Here is a 15,382-nt window from a genome sequence, read left to right as displayed (position 1 = left end):
GATCGACCCAATGAAACATTAGTATATATAAATTTTTAAATTTTATTTTTAAAAAATAAATTTAATAAATGTTATATCATATTTATATTAAAATAAATTATTTTAAAACAAAAATAATACTTTATAATATAAAAAATATTAATTAAATTATAAAAATATAATATAACATTACTAATTAACTTAAATATATATATATATATATATATATATATATATATATATATATATATATTATTGTAGAAAGTAACTTTGAACTGGGTGACCCAAATCAAAATCCAAATCCGACCCGAAAATAACACCGAAGCAAGTCTTGAACACCTCTAATAATAGGTGTACATCAAAATTAATTATCATAGAATACACACTAAAATGTAAAATATATCTCTTTTGTACAATAAATACAAAATATATATTAAAAATGAGTTAAATTATATGTGTATTTGATAAGTAAAAACTCTACAACCAAACAAAATATTTAACAAAGTCCAACCAAATTTTTATAACAATTTTTTACATCACGCGCTTCTTCTTCCTCCCTCCTCCTCCTCCTCTCAAAACTCCTTCTCCTCTTTCTTTTTCTTCATTATCATCATCATCATCTTCTTCTTTTGTTATTTATCTTCTTCTATTTTTGCCTTCTCATGATTCTTCTTGTTTTACTCTCTAAACAAAAATAAAAATTAAAAAAAATCAAACAAAGAAAAAAAAGAAACAGATAATGCTACAAAATCACTAGGAAGAAGAAGGGGAAAAGAAAAAAATGCAGTAATAACAGCAACAATAAAAGAACGATGATAAAGATAAAACACACGAAGAAAAAGAAGAAGGAATGTGAAAAAGAAGAAGGAACGCGAAGAAAAATGAGAAGAAGAAGGAGGAGGAGAAAGAGGAATGCGAGATACGAACGTTTACATTAGTAGAGATAGTTGGAGCATGTATTCATGCATTCACTAATGAAACTAATTTTTGGTGAACCTGGACCAACTTGGTTGCCAAAAAACTTGAATGTGTAGTAAGACTAATTTGACAAATACATAATAGTTGATTTTGGTGTGCAAATAACATTTTTGTTATAATATTAGGAATGATTTAAAAAAATATTAAAGACTATTTCAATTTTAAAAATATTAAGTGTTACACATTTTAAGTATACAGTACCCGATTTTCATGCTTATTTATCTTTTATCCTATATACTCAAAATATGGGTTAATACTCAAATTCGTCATTGAAAGATTATTCATTCTTTAAATTAGTCCTCAAAAGATTTGTTTTAGTCATATTAGTTCTTGAAAGATAAAAGATAAGTCAAATTGGTCATTCCGTTAGTTAGATGATTACGTGTCACAAGATGATTGGTTGACGTGTCAGGTCAGTGACACCTAACACGTCACGTGTCACTTGACATGTAAAATAGTTATTTATAATCAAAATAATCCCTGAACGTCCAGATGTAAGTCATTTTCATCCCTAAAATTTTAAAAATTAATAAAATTAGTCCTTATATAATTTTTTTTATTTTTTCTTCATAATATTAAATTCAAAATATTTTTTAATAATAATAATTTTAATATTTTTTTTAGACCTTAATGAACAAAATTCTCTTTATATAAAATAATAAAAATAATTAAATTATTGTAAAATTATTTTGTTATTTGTATTTTAAAATTTTATATTTTTAAATTATATTTTTTATAGTAAATTTTTTTTATTTAAACAAGTTTATCAAATTATTATTGATTATATATTTAAAAATTTAATATTTTAAATCTTGCTATATAATATAGAAGTTATTTTAAAATTTAAAATTTTTAAAATTTTTTTAAATTATAATTTTTATTATTGTTTAATTTATATGGTAGAACTCCATAATTGAAAATCGATTTGTGGGATCACTTGTTAAATTTTAATATTTTAATATATTTTTTTTAAATAACTACTATATTTATTTAGTGAAATCTAAAATATTAAAACTTAGTGTATAACTAGTTTTACTATTTTAAAATACAAATGACAAAATAACTTTATAATAATTTAATTATTTTTATTATTTTATGTAAAGAAAATTTTATTTATTAAGGTCCAAAAAATAATATTAAAATTAGTATTATAAAAAAATATTTTAAATTTAATATTATGACTAAAAATAAAAAAAATATAAAAACTAATTTGATTAATTTTTTAAATTTTAAATTCAGAGACTATTTTGATTATAAATAATTTTTTTACATGTCAAGTGACACGTGGCGTGCTAAATGTCTCTAACCTGACACATCAACCAATCATCTTGTGACACGTGACATTAACCTATCATGTCATCATGCCATATGGCACTTAACGTGATACGTCATCATCTAATTAACGGAATGATCAATTCGACTGGCATTTTATCTTTTCAGGACTAATATGACTAAAAAAATCTTTTGAGAACTAATTTAAAAAATGAGTAATCTTTTAAAGACGAATTTGACTATTAACCCCTCAAAATATATAATGGCAATGAGTGATATGTATTTTGGTATATAAAATATTTATTTTATTTAAAAATAAAAAATCCAACAATAGTAAGTACTAAACCCACTAATTTATCTACCCGAGTACAATATTTTAGAGATTAGATCATTAAAATTGGTTGAAACTAAAATATCCGACTACAATTTTTTTTTAAATTAATTTGTAATATTAGTCAAAAATAAATAAAATTTTCCTTTAGCACAAAATATGTATGACAAACGTTAAAATTAAGGAAAAAGAAATAAAATAAAATAAAATGGTTAAGACAAACTGAAACCACCTTCAAACATTACTATATTAGAAAGAAAAATAATGTTTTACCGAAAACTATACACTGTTTTTTTTTTATTACATGATAGAGTAGCTGTTATATATATATAACAAATGAATAGGTTGAACATTGCTATTTAACAAATTTTGATTTTTTTTTTTGGTCATGTTGCAAGTTAAAGGAAAACCTGGAACTGGAAACAGTTAAGTTATCTTCACGAACAGTTAAGTTATCTTCACGAATTCAAACCGTAAAAACAACTACCAATATAATTATCAGGTTAAACTACATACATTATATCTTTTGAATGCGATCATTTCCTGATCCCGTATCCTACGTTAGCGCAGGATACTTGTACACCGGACTGTCATTTTTTAGTCATGTTGTAAGTAATCGGATATTCGTTAATCAAAGTTCTAATGTTTGGATCAAGGCAACTAATACAACTTATAGCAATTCTGACTGTGGTGCTTTGAGTAATGATCCAAATATTCTATGCTACAATTGTGAATCTTGTAAGGTTGGATTAATAGAAGATCGTAACAAAGATTGTAAGGTAGTAACTATAATCAATGTTATATTCTTGTTCATCTTACTCGTTGTGTACTCCATTGGTGGTAGTGCATTAAGAAATAATCGAAGGGACAGCTACAATAAGAATGCAAAGAATGAACACCATTGATTTCAACCTTTTTTTTTTTTCCTTCACAAAATTATGAAAAAATTAAAAGTAAAAATGCAAACCAAATGTCAGAAAGCCGACTAATCCTACTTGAGACCAACTATCTCTGCTAACACAACTTTTTTCCATTCTTAATTGAAGCCACCGGGAGAAAAACAAAACCCAAAAAAAGAGACACTAGCGTGTCACTCGATCAACCTGATCTACGTCATGTTGGTAAACGAAATCTACTGGATTACATACGATTTTTTATTTACAAGTAAATCAATTACAAATGCTACAAAGAACAAACAACTAACGTTGAAGATATATTAGAAAGGTGAAATGTAACATTACCACATGATATCAATCATGTTTGATTTTGGGGTTGTGAAAAGAATTCCTTGGCATTGTGAGCTACTTCTGCCTCCACGATTGCTTCTAGAACTATGTCGGATCCTTTCACATCAGCTGCCAATACAACCAAAAAGTTTGTTTCAGATATCATTCTATAACAAAACTACACATGAAAGTCCACCATGATAATAATAATTAAAGAAAAATGAACGAAAAAATTAATTGGGATAAAGAGCAATCATTAGCCACTCAAATCATTGACAAATAACAAACAATGAGCCAATGAACTAAAAGGCATTCAATGCATCCCCAAATAGTCCACACAAAGTTATTAAACTCTCAAGTTAACTTGTAAACTCTTACAAGTTCATCAGTTTAGGCTCCAACCGAATGTACGACTTTACGGATAAACCGTTAAAGAGTTTATCAATTAGAAAATCCACTTGACCATGTCAAGCGTGGATTTTCACCACTGATTGTATACTCTGGAAAGTATCCACTCCAGTGCCTGAACACATACGCATATATGTACGTGATCTAACATGGATAGGATGAGATATTCATCAGACAACCCCCAATACATTATGCACAAACTATAAATATTTTAGCTAACCATAGAAACAAACTAACAAAATCTAGCAACAACTAAAAGTTACCGCTACGATTTGGTAAGAGTCCAGCGCTTTCAGCGGAAATTGGCAAGACAGTATGCTGCAGTTCAGGTTTAATCTTCTGGGGTTCAGTACTACTTGCAGCTAAACTGTTCTTAATGATAGCAGACTCTGCCAATCGGGCATATGTCGTTGCTTGACTTTGCATGTTGCATGAATTTGAAGGTGAATCCTGGAAAATATTAGATACCATGTAAGCACATTTTCCTGAAGCAGCATATAATTTATTTCAAGTTCTATTTGTGTTCAATCTAACCTTGATAACAGTGGGTGTTGAGTTAGTGGTAGCAAGGGGTATGGACTTATTCTCTCCAACGTCTTCGGTTTTTTTGGTGCCTAATCATCGACGACAGAAGATAACAAGATTGCGCAGAATTTTAGCAAATCAGTACAGTTTTAGAATACTAAACTACGATCCAAAACAGAAAAATTCAAAAAAACAATACCATTTGGAATAGATGTCTGGTCAGGATTATCCACAAGCCCGCGGGTCATAGGGCCAGGATTTATAAGTGATATACTTCTAATTTCATGACGAATAGCATCGAGCTGTGCCATTGTGTCCTGCAGTTCCTTGTGAACCTAACAACAAAACAGGTGAATACAATAGAATTTAGTTTTTGCTCAATGCTCATTGAATGCCATTACCAAGCTGTGGGATGATTACTCAAATTCTTCAATACAATTTAAATATGTGCCTAACTTTTGCACTACTCTTCTATTATTAAGAAATTCAAAGTAAATATCAAGCATGAAATCACAATCCCCATCTACACTTAAGGGACAGATTTTTCTTTCTTTCTTTTTTTCTTTTTATTTTCCCTCTTTTTTATTATTATTCTGGTTCTGAAATTACCTCCTCCACTGGTTTAACTTTCTCCAGATTATTGTGAGAAACCAAATGTAGCACATATGTGACCTAACAAATCTAGTATATGCTAGTTATAGCTCTAGGTTGGAGAAAGGAGAGTCAATGTGACCAAACTCCATACATCTAAACTTGTAGAGTTTAGGTAAACATGAATTATAAAACTCAACTAGCAAATGCGTCAGAGTTTTACTTGTAAAATTGTAAACTTGATATCGGACCTAAACGTATATGCCCATAAGAGTTTGAGTTTTCACTCGAGAGTTTGGTAACCTCATGAGGAGTACCTGGCGAGCTTGGGTTTGCTGCATAACGCTGTCAAATTGGCCGCGAGCCAATTGTACATATCCAACAGCGCGACCAGCTAGCCTCCCAGCTGTTCTGGCTATGATTGGCAAATCTTTTGGGCCTATTACACATCAATTTGTCAGAGAAACAATTTTCAAATTCCTACAATCAAAATCATCATACAGTAAAGAGAAAATAAGACCAGCAGCATGAACCAACCAATTACAGCAGCAGTTACTCCAATCAACAGAAGTATTTCTCCATATGAGAGTCCCAGCATTTGTTACTGTCAAATTTTCAAAGTCAAACATTAATTAAATTAAATCTCTGTAAACTAAAATCGTAATTTGCATATCCAAAAAACCAAACATAATAAACAGCATTTATGATTAACATTGAACTATCTCCATCTCATTGGTTACCATTTCATGACAGATTTAATATTATTACCTACAGTTGACGATACATACGAGAGAGGCAGAGGCAAAGGGGGTAGTAGCAGTGATGGGAGAGGTGGACGTGTATGTGTTTTGAAGAAATTTGGAAAAGAGAAGTGATGGGAAATGTTTTGTGATAGGTGGATTAACTTTCACAGAAATCTTGCAAAGTATGTCCGGGAATGAAGATTCCAATGTTGTGTAGACCCTGATATTCCCATGACTATCAAATAATTTTCCAAAAAATGCACCTAATTATTATTAACTCAAAATTAACAATTTTAACCTAAAAAATTTAACACTCTTAGTGGAAAAACTAACACTTTGTGGTTTAAGAATTGAAATTTTAAACTCAGAATTTTTACATTTGAACAGTACTTGAAGATGTAGCACACCAATTGTCACTTTGGTAATGAAACTTTTTGCATCTATTATACAGTACGTCAACAAAAAAATCTCAATGCATAATAACAAAATTTAGAGGACTGAAAAAATATGGAGTTGAAAATTGGAACAAAATCAGCAGCATAATTAACATGAAAGGGAAAAAAAATCTGCAACAAGCAACAACAGTACAACAACAAATCTCAATTTCGGAACCAGATTTATTAGTTTTGACAGTAATCACAAAAGATCACGTTCATCCCATTGAAATTTTTTAAAACCAAGGTTCAAAAAACCGGACCGGTCATCGAACCACTCTAGTTACTGGTTCACTAGTTCATTAGTTTAACCGGTTCAACTGTGGTTCAACCAGAAAAACCGTTTTATAATAAACACCTGATTCTATAAAAATTCAATGAATAAAGCAACTGGTTCTAAACACTCTTCTACTGCATTTTTTAACTTCAAAAGGGGATCATAAACAACTAGTTCTATGAATAAACAAACTACAATGATATGCAATGCCAAAAATAGGCCAATGATAAAATAATAAAGGGTTTCTCTCTTCAATTCTATGTTCAAGCTTGTAGAATACCAGAATCAATAGAATAATACCGTTAAAATAGTCTTCCTTCTTAATTCTTATATACCTCAGAATTTCCTACAAAATGAAAATTGAACACAACACACAGCTTTAAAACAAAAACAAAACAACACTCAAAAATCAATCACCTCTTCTAAACTCAGCCTTAAAACAAAACAGAACAACATTCAGAGTATGAGCATTAATCACAAAAAATTGATTTCTGAAACAACAAAAACAGCAGAACAACATTCAGAGTTTGAGCATTGATCACAAAATATTGATTTACGAAACAAAACAAAAACAGAAGAACAACATTCAGAGTTTGAGCATTGATAACAAAAAATTGATTTCTGAAACAAAACAAACACTGCAAAACCAACAGAACAGCATTTAGAGTTTGAGCATTGATCACAAAAAATTAATTTCTGAAACAAAACAATGAAAACAGAATTTTTTTTTCCCTTCAGAAGAAGAAAACAATGAAAACATGAAGCATATAATAAATCAATGATCACCAATATCCAGCAAGAATCTCAAAGACAACAATAAATACACAACAACAATTTAGCAAAAAAACAAGAACAAGACCTAAATAGAAAATCCAACAAATTAAATCACAGAAACCAAAAAATTTAGCAAATTAAAACAACAGCAGCCCAACAATTTAGCAAATTATCAACTTAACAAGTTCAAGAACAGAAAATCACAACAAAAATAAAATAAAAATAACAGAAGAACAACCAAACAACAGCACAAGAACAATTAGCAAATTAACAAGTTCACACTAACCGTTAAAATTTACCAGAAGAACACTAATGCAAGTGGAATCATCATGCTAATATGTTTTCTACAAAGATGCTATTTGTGCAGCTAAAATTTCCTAATTACTAAGATCCAATTATTCTAATTTCACATGCAATCAACTTACTAAGTTTCTAAAAGCTAGAAATGATAAAACCAACCTGAAATATGGTTAAAGCATTTCATCAAACATGTTGAGTGCGGTAAACTTGAAACGAAATAAGAGAATTCAAAGCTTAGTATCAATGTGATAGAGAAGAGAACATAACTATTGTATACTTTAATTCCGTCTATGAAAAAAAATTTCTAATTACTAAGATCCAATTATTCTAATTTCATATGCAATCAACTTACTAAGTTTCTAAAAGCTAGAAATGATAAAACCAACCCGAAATATGGTTAAAGCATTTCATCAAACATGTTGAGTGCGGTAAACTTGAAACGAAATAAGAGAATTCAAAGCTTAGTATCAATGTGATAGAAAAGAGAACATAACTATTGTATCCTTTAATTCAGTCTATGAAAAAAATCCAAACCACTGCCAAATCAAATAGTTACTTATTGTAATAGAAATAAGAAGTTGCAGAGTTTCAAGCAGAGTATTGGTGTTGTGTGAGTGTATTGTCTGGTGGTGGGTTTAGGGAACTCACGGCGGCGACAAAAGAGAGCAGTTCGACGGAAAGGTGGAGCGCGCGGGTTGGTCGCAGAGTTTGAAGCAGGGCAACGTGGCTTCCAGACGAACGCGAACCCGAAGGGTGAACGGCGAGTGAACGCGAACGGTGAACGCCGAGCAAACTTGAACGGCGAAGAACGCGAACCAAGACGACGGCTGAACGAAGACGCGAACGTTAACGGCAACCAACGGCGGCGGAAGCGCGGCTGAGCAGACAAAGACGACGGACGCCGAGCTCGAGGAAGCAGCTGCGATCGGTGACAGCGAACGGGGGTTGAAGACTTGGAGCACGAGGGAAGCTAGATAGACGGACGGACGGCGGCAGTGCTAGGGTTTTTTGGCCGAGTTTCTGTGAATGAAAGAAACGGAGGGAGAAAGGGAGAAAGAAACGAAGGAGCTTTAGAACCAAGAGTGAAAGTAAGCAAATTTGGCAAAAACGACGCCGCTTCTTTTAAACCGGTCGGTTCACTGTCCGGTTCAACCGTTTCTGGCCGGTTCGACGATTCACCTCCCGTTTTTAAAGAAAAGGTTTTAGGGGCAAACCGGACCGTAATTGCTGTCGGTTCACGATTAGACCGGTCGAACCGGCCGGAAAACAGAGAATTGCTGTCGGAAATGAAAAAAAAATAGAGATGCATGGGGGAAGACCTACCTGTGAAGGATCAACAACGAAAGGCGACGACTGACGATAGTGAAGGGCGGCGAACAAGCAGCGGCGACCATAAACGGATGGAAACCAGCTAGAGGACAAAGAACGGCGCTGCCGTGATGGAGGCACAACGAACGGCGGAGGAAGCAGCGTCTCCGGTGCAGAGGAACAGACAAACAGAGACAGAGAGAGGAGGAACAGGTTCCTTACGGTTTTTTTTTTTGGATCCAGTGAGAGGCCCAAGGCCCAAAAAGAAAGGAGATCATAAATGATGATTGTGGAACCCATTGGGAAAGGGAAGGGATGTGTGTGTTTGTAAGGGTATTTGACCAAAAAAAAATGATGATTGTGGAATTAGGATGGATTGGGGTAGTGATTAGCTCACTAGTCTGCTTAAATAACTGTCGAGAATTAGTGGCCGAAAAAGTATTTTTATACTTAACTCTATACTAATTAATTGTTATTAATTAGTAATTATTTAAATTTTATTTTTTAAAAGATACCAGATTAATTATTATTAATTAATTACATCTTCTTACTCTAATTCATCCTTTACTATTTATTACGCAAATCATAATTCCTTTTTCCAAAAAAAAAAACGTCCAAACTCTAAAAGAAAAACACCAAAACATAAGATAAAGAATCATCTAAATCTTAAAAAAAAATACAAAACATAGGAAGAAGAATCATCCAAATCCTAAGAAAAAAATATACAAAACATAGAAAAAAAATTATCCAAAACTAATAAAAAGAATCATCCGAAATTTAGGAAAAAGAAACATAAAAATCTAGTTAAAAAAAATTATTCAAAACCAAATAGGAAGAGGAGAAAAAGAAGAACCGCAGGGTGGCTGGCGACGACGTCTTGGATGGCGTTGCATGGACGGCGGGGGACTCGCAGTGGCGCGTTGCGAGGAGGAAGCCACGAAGGCCGCGCATCGCGAGTGGAGGAGTTGCCATTGATGATGCTCTCTGTCGGAAACTTTGCACCTCGACAACAGCTTCTTTGTGTAAGAACAGCTCGGCGTGATGGTCCTTGCGGGGGAATGGCGATGTGATTGAGTCATGAACAACACTTGCACCACGCTCATGAACGGCACCGCTAATGGCGGCACACGCAGCGGAGAACCAAGGAGACAGCGACGGGTTGGATGATAGGATGGAGAATGTCAGCGCAGTTGATGAGTAAAAACAAGCACCGTGTGGAGAGAGAAAATAAAGAAACAGGAGCGTGATTAACGTTGTTGATGGCTTCTGTTATTACACCAATCCTAATTTTGCAAAATCAATAATTAATGTCAATTATTCAAATTATAATTTAATAAAATAAATTAAAATAATTATAATTAATTGAGTTATTCAATTTTTGACTGGTTAGACACTTAATTTCCTATACTTTTCATAAAATAAATGATGAATGTGGATTCAAGACTAAAAAATAAAAAAATAAAAATGGTGATTGGGGTTTGGCGTGTTTCACTGGGATGTGGTGGCTGCGATTAAGAAATCGGATGGTCCGATTTCAGGGAGAGTAATCGGACGGTCCAATTACAGACTTCGGGGTACACAAATCGGACCATCCGATTTGCGTACCAACGGCCACGCGTCACGTATGCAGAAAACCAGCCCGTGGACCCACTTTCAAAACCAACAAACTCCACCCACCCATCCCTTTCAACCTCACTCGTTCACCTTTCATTCTCCAACAAACCCAACCCCACATTCCTCCCTTCTCTTCTTCCATTGAAGCTGCAAAGCCAAAATTCAATAAGAGGTAGCTGCAAGGAGAGAAAACAAAAATCAACAATGCCAAGAAGACCAAGAATAAAAGAAGTTAATTGTCCAGAACTACACATTGTTAATTATCTTGATCAACCTAATTATGTAAGTTTTTTATTACCAAATAGTTTTTTATGAGCTAGGGGGTCAAAGACCCCAAACAAGGAAGAAAACCAAATACAACTAAACAGAGCTAAGAGCCTCTAGGGCACAAAATGCCAAAACAGTCCAAATCCAGAGTTAAGCTAATATCGGGAGGAGGAACATCAAAGATGTGGAGGCCAAAGAGGAGGGTATGTCCCTTTTTAGCAAGCGTATCCACAACATAATTTGCTTCTCTAAGGGTATGTAACCATCCGGAAATATCAAGCCGTTGGGCATGAATGTTGATATCAATAAGAATCGATGCATAAGGATGACTCGCAGTACAACTATTTCTTACAAACTCAAAGACAGAGGAAGAATCCATTTCAATAATAAGCCGCTTGAAATTGTTGGCCACGGCAATCTGGAGACCGCGCACAACCCCCCACATTTCCGCCTGCATAATTTAACAGCTACCCAAGTTGGAAGCGAAACCAATGATATATCTCCCCAAGTGATCCCTAAATACTCCACCGCACGCCGCACTATTCTGGTTAGCGAAAAAGAAGCCATCAACATTAAGCTTAATTTCATTCTTATGAGGAGGGAGCCAGCGGATAAGCAGCTGGCTTATTGTGCTTTTGCCTCCAATGCACATTCATGACATGTAGATATTCCTCATACCTAGCCTTAATCTGGATAAGAGCTGTAACGAAAGAAATTAACATATTTTCAAAAATAATCTTATTACAGCAAAAGCAAAGGTGAGATGTTGCAATGCCAAATAGGTTTGACCACTTTGATCTCTTCGAGAGATTGCTTTGCAGCCAATTCAGCATGTCAGAGTTCATGAAATGTCGGAACTGATCGGCAGGTAGGAGGTTTCGTCATACGTTCCTAGCAAAAAAATAATCTCGAATGAAATGGAGAGTTGATTCAACATCGTTTCTACACAGGGGGCAACGATCGTCATTGGTAAGATGGCACCTCTTCCTTTCCTCATTTGTAAGAATGGAGTCATGAGCAATAAGACAAAGGAATAAACGCACTCATTCAGGTCCTTTTCAACTCCAAACAAGGCTAAAAATGTTGCTGGAGATGTCAGTGGTATTCTGGAGATCTTGGTAAGCAGATTTGAGTTTGAAGCATCCATCCGAGGTGAGAGCCCACGCAATCTGGTCTTTATCTTTCCAAGGGGACGGCGGGGGAATCACAGCAATCTTGCTGACTACATCATCCGGGAGCCAATCTTTGATTTTGTCAACCTCCCAATCCCCTGAAACAAAGAGAAAATCCGTAAGGTTACTAGAATAATCAACGCTTCTATTGCTTACCTGATTAACATGCATATCCAAACTCCTTAAATCAGGGACCCAGTTATATTTCCAGAAGTTGATTTTTTTTGCCATTGCCAACCCACCAAATGATGTTTTTAGTGACATTCTCCCAATTAGCGCATACTCCTTTCCAGAGGTTCGAGTTGCTTTGCTTTCTTTCTACCCGAGGAATAATGTCATCACCTCCACCATATTTGGATCGCAAAACCCTTGTCCACAGGGCATCCTTCTTCTCAATGAGCCCCAACCAACCTTCATCATGAAAGCCTTATTAAGAGCATGGGCATGGCGAACACCCAAGCCCCCATTTTTCTTTTGCTGACCCACTTTCTTCCAACTTAACCAGTGGATCTTCTTCGTTTATTCAGTTTCTCCCCAAAGAAAATTCCTACATTTATGGTCAATGGAATTACAAATAGTAATAGGAAGTAAGGCATTTTCATAGTATATAAAGGAATAGAAGAAATGAGAGAATTCACCAGGGTAGTTCTTCCTGCCACGGAAAGAGAGGACACCTTTCCAGGAGTTAAGCCTGGTGTTGAGTTTACTGAGAATTTTATCAAAAGTGTTATTTGAGACCTTTGAATGATGAAGAGGAACCCCAAGGTACTTCCCAAGACTGTCAGTTCTGGTGAAACCCAAAGCTTCATTCATCTCTTCTCTAACTGGGTTTCCAACATTTTTGGAAAAAAAAACACGTGTTTTTTCCTGGCTGACCTTTTGCCTGGAGCTCTCACAAAAGGTACTTAGGCATCTATTAATGACACTAGCTTGCTCCATACTAGTTTCAGCAAAAAGAATAAAAAACAAAGGTGTGATAAGGACGACTCTCCTTTCTTAATATAAACAGGCTTCCAGAACCCATAATTCACAGCACAATTAATGAGTTGAGAGAGACGCTCAATGCACAAGATAAAAATGTAAGGAAAAATGGGATCACCCTGCCGAATACCCCTAGTTGGTTTAAACTCCTGCAGCTCCTCTCCATTTAAGAGAACTTTCATTCTTGCAGTAGAAATACAAGACATAATAAGTTCAATGGTATGTGAGGGAAACCCAATGTCAATTAAGGTGTCCCTAACAAAAGACCATTTAAGCTTATCATAGGCCTTCTCAAGGTCGATCTTGATAGTCATCCAGCCTTGCTTTCTTTTTTTATTTCTCATCGAATGGATGACTTCCTGAGCAATGATGATGTTGTCAGAGCCTTGTCTTCCTGGAACAAAGCTGCTTTGAGTAGGACCAACCAGTTTTTCCATAATCCTTCTCATATGGCTAGCAAGAATTTTGGTGATAACCTTGTAAGAAACATTCTACAAGCTTATAGGTCTCATCTGTCTTAGATTAGAAACAGAGTCGACCTTGGGTATAAGCATGATAAGCGTTTCATTAAGGTCCTCAACACTGATCGGATTGTGAAAAATACTCTGCACCAGGTTACAATGTTCAGGCCCAACTTTATTCCATTGTTGCTGATAAAAATAGCTTGAATATCGTCTTTTCCAGGGGCTTTTAGGCTTCCCATACCAAAAAGAGCATCCTTAATCTCCTAATGCGTCACATGACAGCCCAGAATATTAAGATCAGTCTCATTAAGAGGTGGAAAGTCTTTACGGAGAACGTAGGGAGGGTTATCATGGGTGTCTTGATACAGGTTGGTAAAAAAGGCAAAGGCATGCTATTCCAGATCATTCTTTTCTGTGATCCATGAACCATCTTCTTGTTGGAGAGCAAGAACTTTATTTCTTCTTCTTCGAATCATAGTATACCCATGAAAAAATTTTGTATTGCGGTCTCCAAATTCAATCCAGTTGCTCCTAGATTTTTGGTACCATAACAATTCCTCTTGAGTAAGAATTTCCTCTTAATCTTTACACAACTGAAATTGCAGATCTTCAAGGTACTAGTTAGTGCTGTTAGCAAGACTATTTGCGATACCCTGAAGCCTATGAAGAATTCTTCTTTTTCTTTTGAAAATATCACTGAAGATCGTATTGTTCCAATCCTTAAGAGCACGTTGGAAATCATTGACACTAGCTGTCCAGGAAGCCTCAACCTTCCAACAATCTCGAACCATGTTGTCAAAATCCGGGTGAGTTAGCCAAGTCGCAACAAAGCGAAAAGGCATTTTTCATTTATTGACCACAGAATTAGGGTAAAGCTGAAGGCATAGGGGAGCATGATCAGACTTCAACATAGGAAGATGTTTAATACAAGTATTCGAAAATTTTATTTGCCAATCCAAATTTCTAAGAGCTCTGTCCAGTCTAACCACCAAGTTACCTCTCTTCTAGGTAAAGGGCCGTCCAACAAACCCCAGATCAATCAGGCCACAGTCAGAAATACAATCACGAAAATTAGAGCAAGCGCCAGAGTCAATCCTAAGGGAATCGCCTCGCTTCTCATGATCATGGAGGGTGGCATTGAAATTGCCAATCACACACTAGGGATGATTAGTATTTTCTGACAAAATTTGCAAGCTATTCTAAAGCAATTTTCTGTTAACCTTTTGGGGGCTTCCATATATAGCATTAAGAAGCCAAGGAGCAGAGTTATTACAAGATACCAGTTAATGAACATATTATATATTATGACCCAAAATATCAACCTTCCAGGTACTCGAATCCCAAAGAGCCCAAATACCACCAGAATGCCCAACAGCATATTCAACAAAACAACCCTCAAACCCCAATTTATTTCTGACTTCCAAACTCGATCCCCACTAAGATGAGTTTCGAAGAGAAGTAAAAAATTTGCATCAAATTCACGTCTTAAATCTTTAATAAGAGTGGGAAAAGATTTAGAGTGAGCACCTCTACAATTTCAACTGATAATATTCATAAGACCAAAAAAAGAGAGGAAGGTTATGGAAAACCTGGAATTCATTTTTGGGCATTTGCCCTTTGCTTTAGACCGCTGCGATCCCGGGAAGAGCTTCCCTCTTTATTCTTACTCACTGGCGAGACCATCATATGAACATAAGGAGGTATGTCTTGTTGGCTATTGACTGCCTTCTCCGTCATA

At 34.8% G+C, this 15,382-nt stretch overlaps 1 protein-coding gene across 10 annotated transcripts; it reads right to left on the bottom strand.

The window, feature by feature from the left end:
• Window positions 1-3,461: 3,461 nt before the first annotated feature.
• On the bottom strand, window positions 3,462-9,444 carry LOC107624895 (uncharacterized). Of its 10 annotated transcripts, none has more exons than XM_088505486.1 (10): window positions 9,162-9,396; window positions 8,487-8,858; window positions 8,106-8,149; window positions 7,065-7,110; window positions 5,848-5,914; window positions 5,628-5,749; window positions 4,919-5,054; window positions 4,729-4,808; window positions 4,458-4,644; window positions 3,462-3,915 (listed from the first exon to the last, which is right to left on the bottom strand). In XM_088505486.1, the coding sequence occupies exons 5-10, from the start codon at window positions 5,906-5,908 to the stop codon at window positions 3,815-3,817; spliced, it is 687 nt and encodes a 228-aa protein (XP_088361612.1). In that variant the 5' UTR covers window positions 5,909-5,914; window positions 7,065-7,110; window positions 8,106-8,149; window positions 8,487-8,858; window positions 9,162-9,396; the 3' UTR covers window positions 3,462-3,814. The 10 variants fall into 10 exon arrangements, with proteins under 10 accessions (XP_088361612.1, XP_088361615.1, XP_088361613.1 ...); XM_088505489.1 differs by lacking the exon at window positions 7,065-7,110 and adding an exon at window positions 6,079-6,273 and having other exon boundaries at window positions 9,162-9,342; XM_088505487.1 differs by lacking the exon at window positions 9,162-9,396 and adding an exon at window positions 6,079-6,273 and having other exon boundaries at window positions 8,487-8,916.
• Window positions 9,445-15,382: the final 5,938 nt, after the last annotated feature.

The sequence above is a fragment of the Arachis ipaensis genome, chromosome B2, assembly GCF_059453495.1.
Source record: "Arachis ipaensis isolate K30076 ecotype BB chromosome B2, ASM5945349v1, whole genome shotgun sequence".
Taxonomy (NCBI): domain Eukaryota; kingdom Viridiplantae; phylum Streptophyta; class Magnoliopsida; order Fabales; family Fabaceae; genus Arachis; species Arachis ipaensis.
This window is presented reverse-complemented; position numbering and strand designations above follow the sequence as displayed.

Excerpts from the sequence above, each read along its gene's own strand:
- LOC107624895 (XM_088505490.1), bottom strand. The coding sequence starts at position 5,908 with ATGCTGGGACTCTCATATGGAGAAATACTTCTGTTGATTGGAGTAACT. Across the intron at positions 4,809-4,918 it reads CCAGACATCTATTCCAAATG|GCACCAAAAAAACCGAAGAC; the intron begins GTATTGTTTTTT and ends GTCGATGATTAG. Across the intron at positions 4,645-4,728 it reads CAACACCCACTGTTATCAAG|GATTCACCTTCAAATTCATG; the intron begins GTTAGATTGAAC and ends AATATTTTCCAG.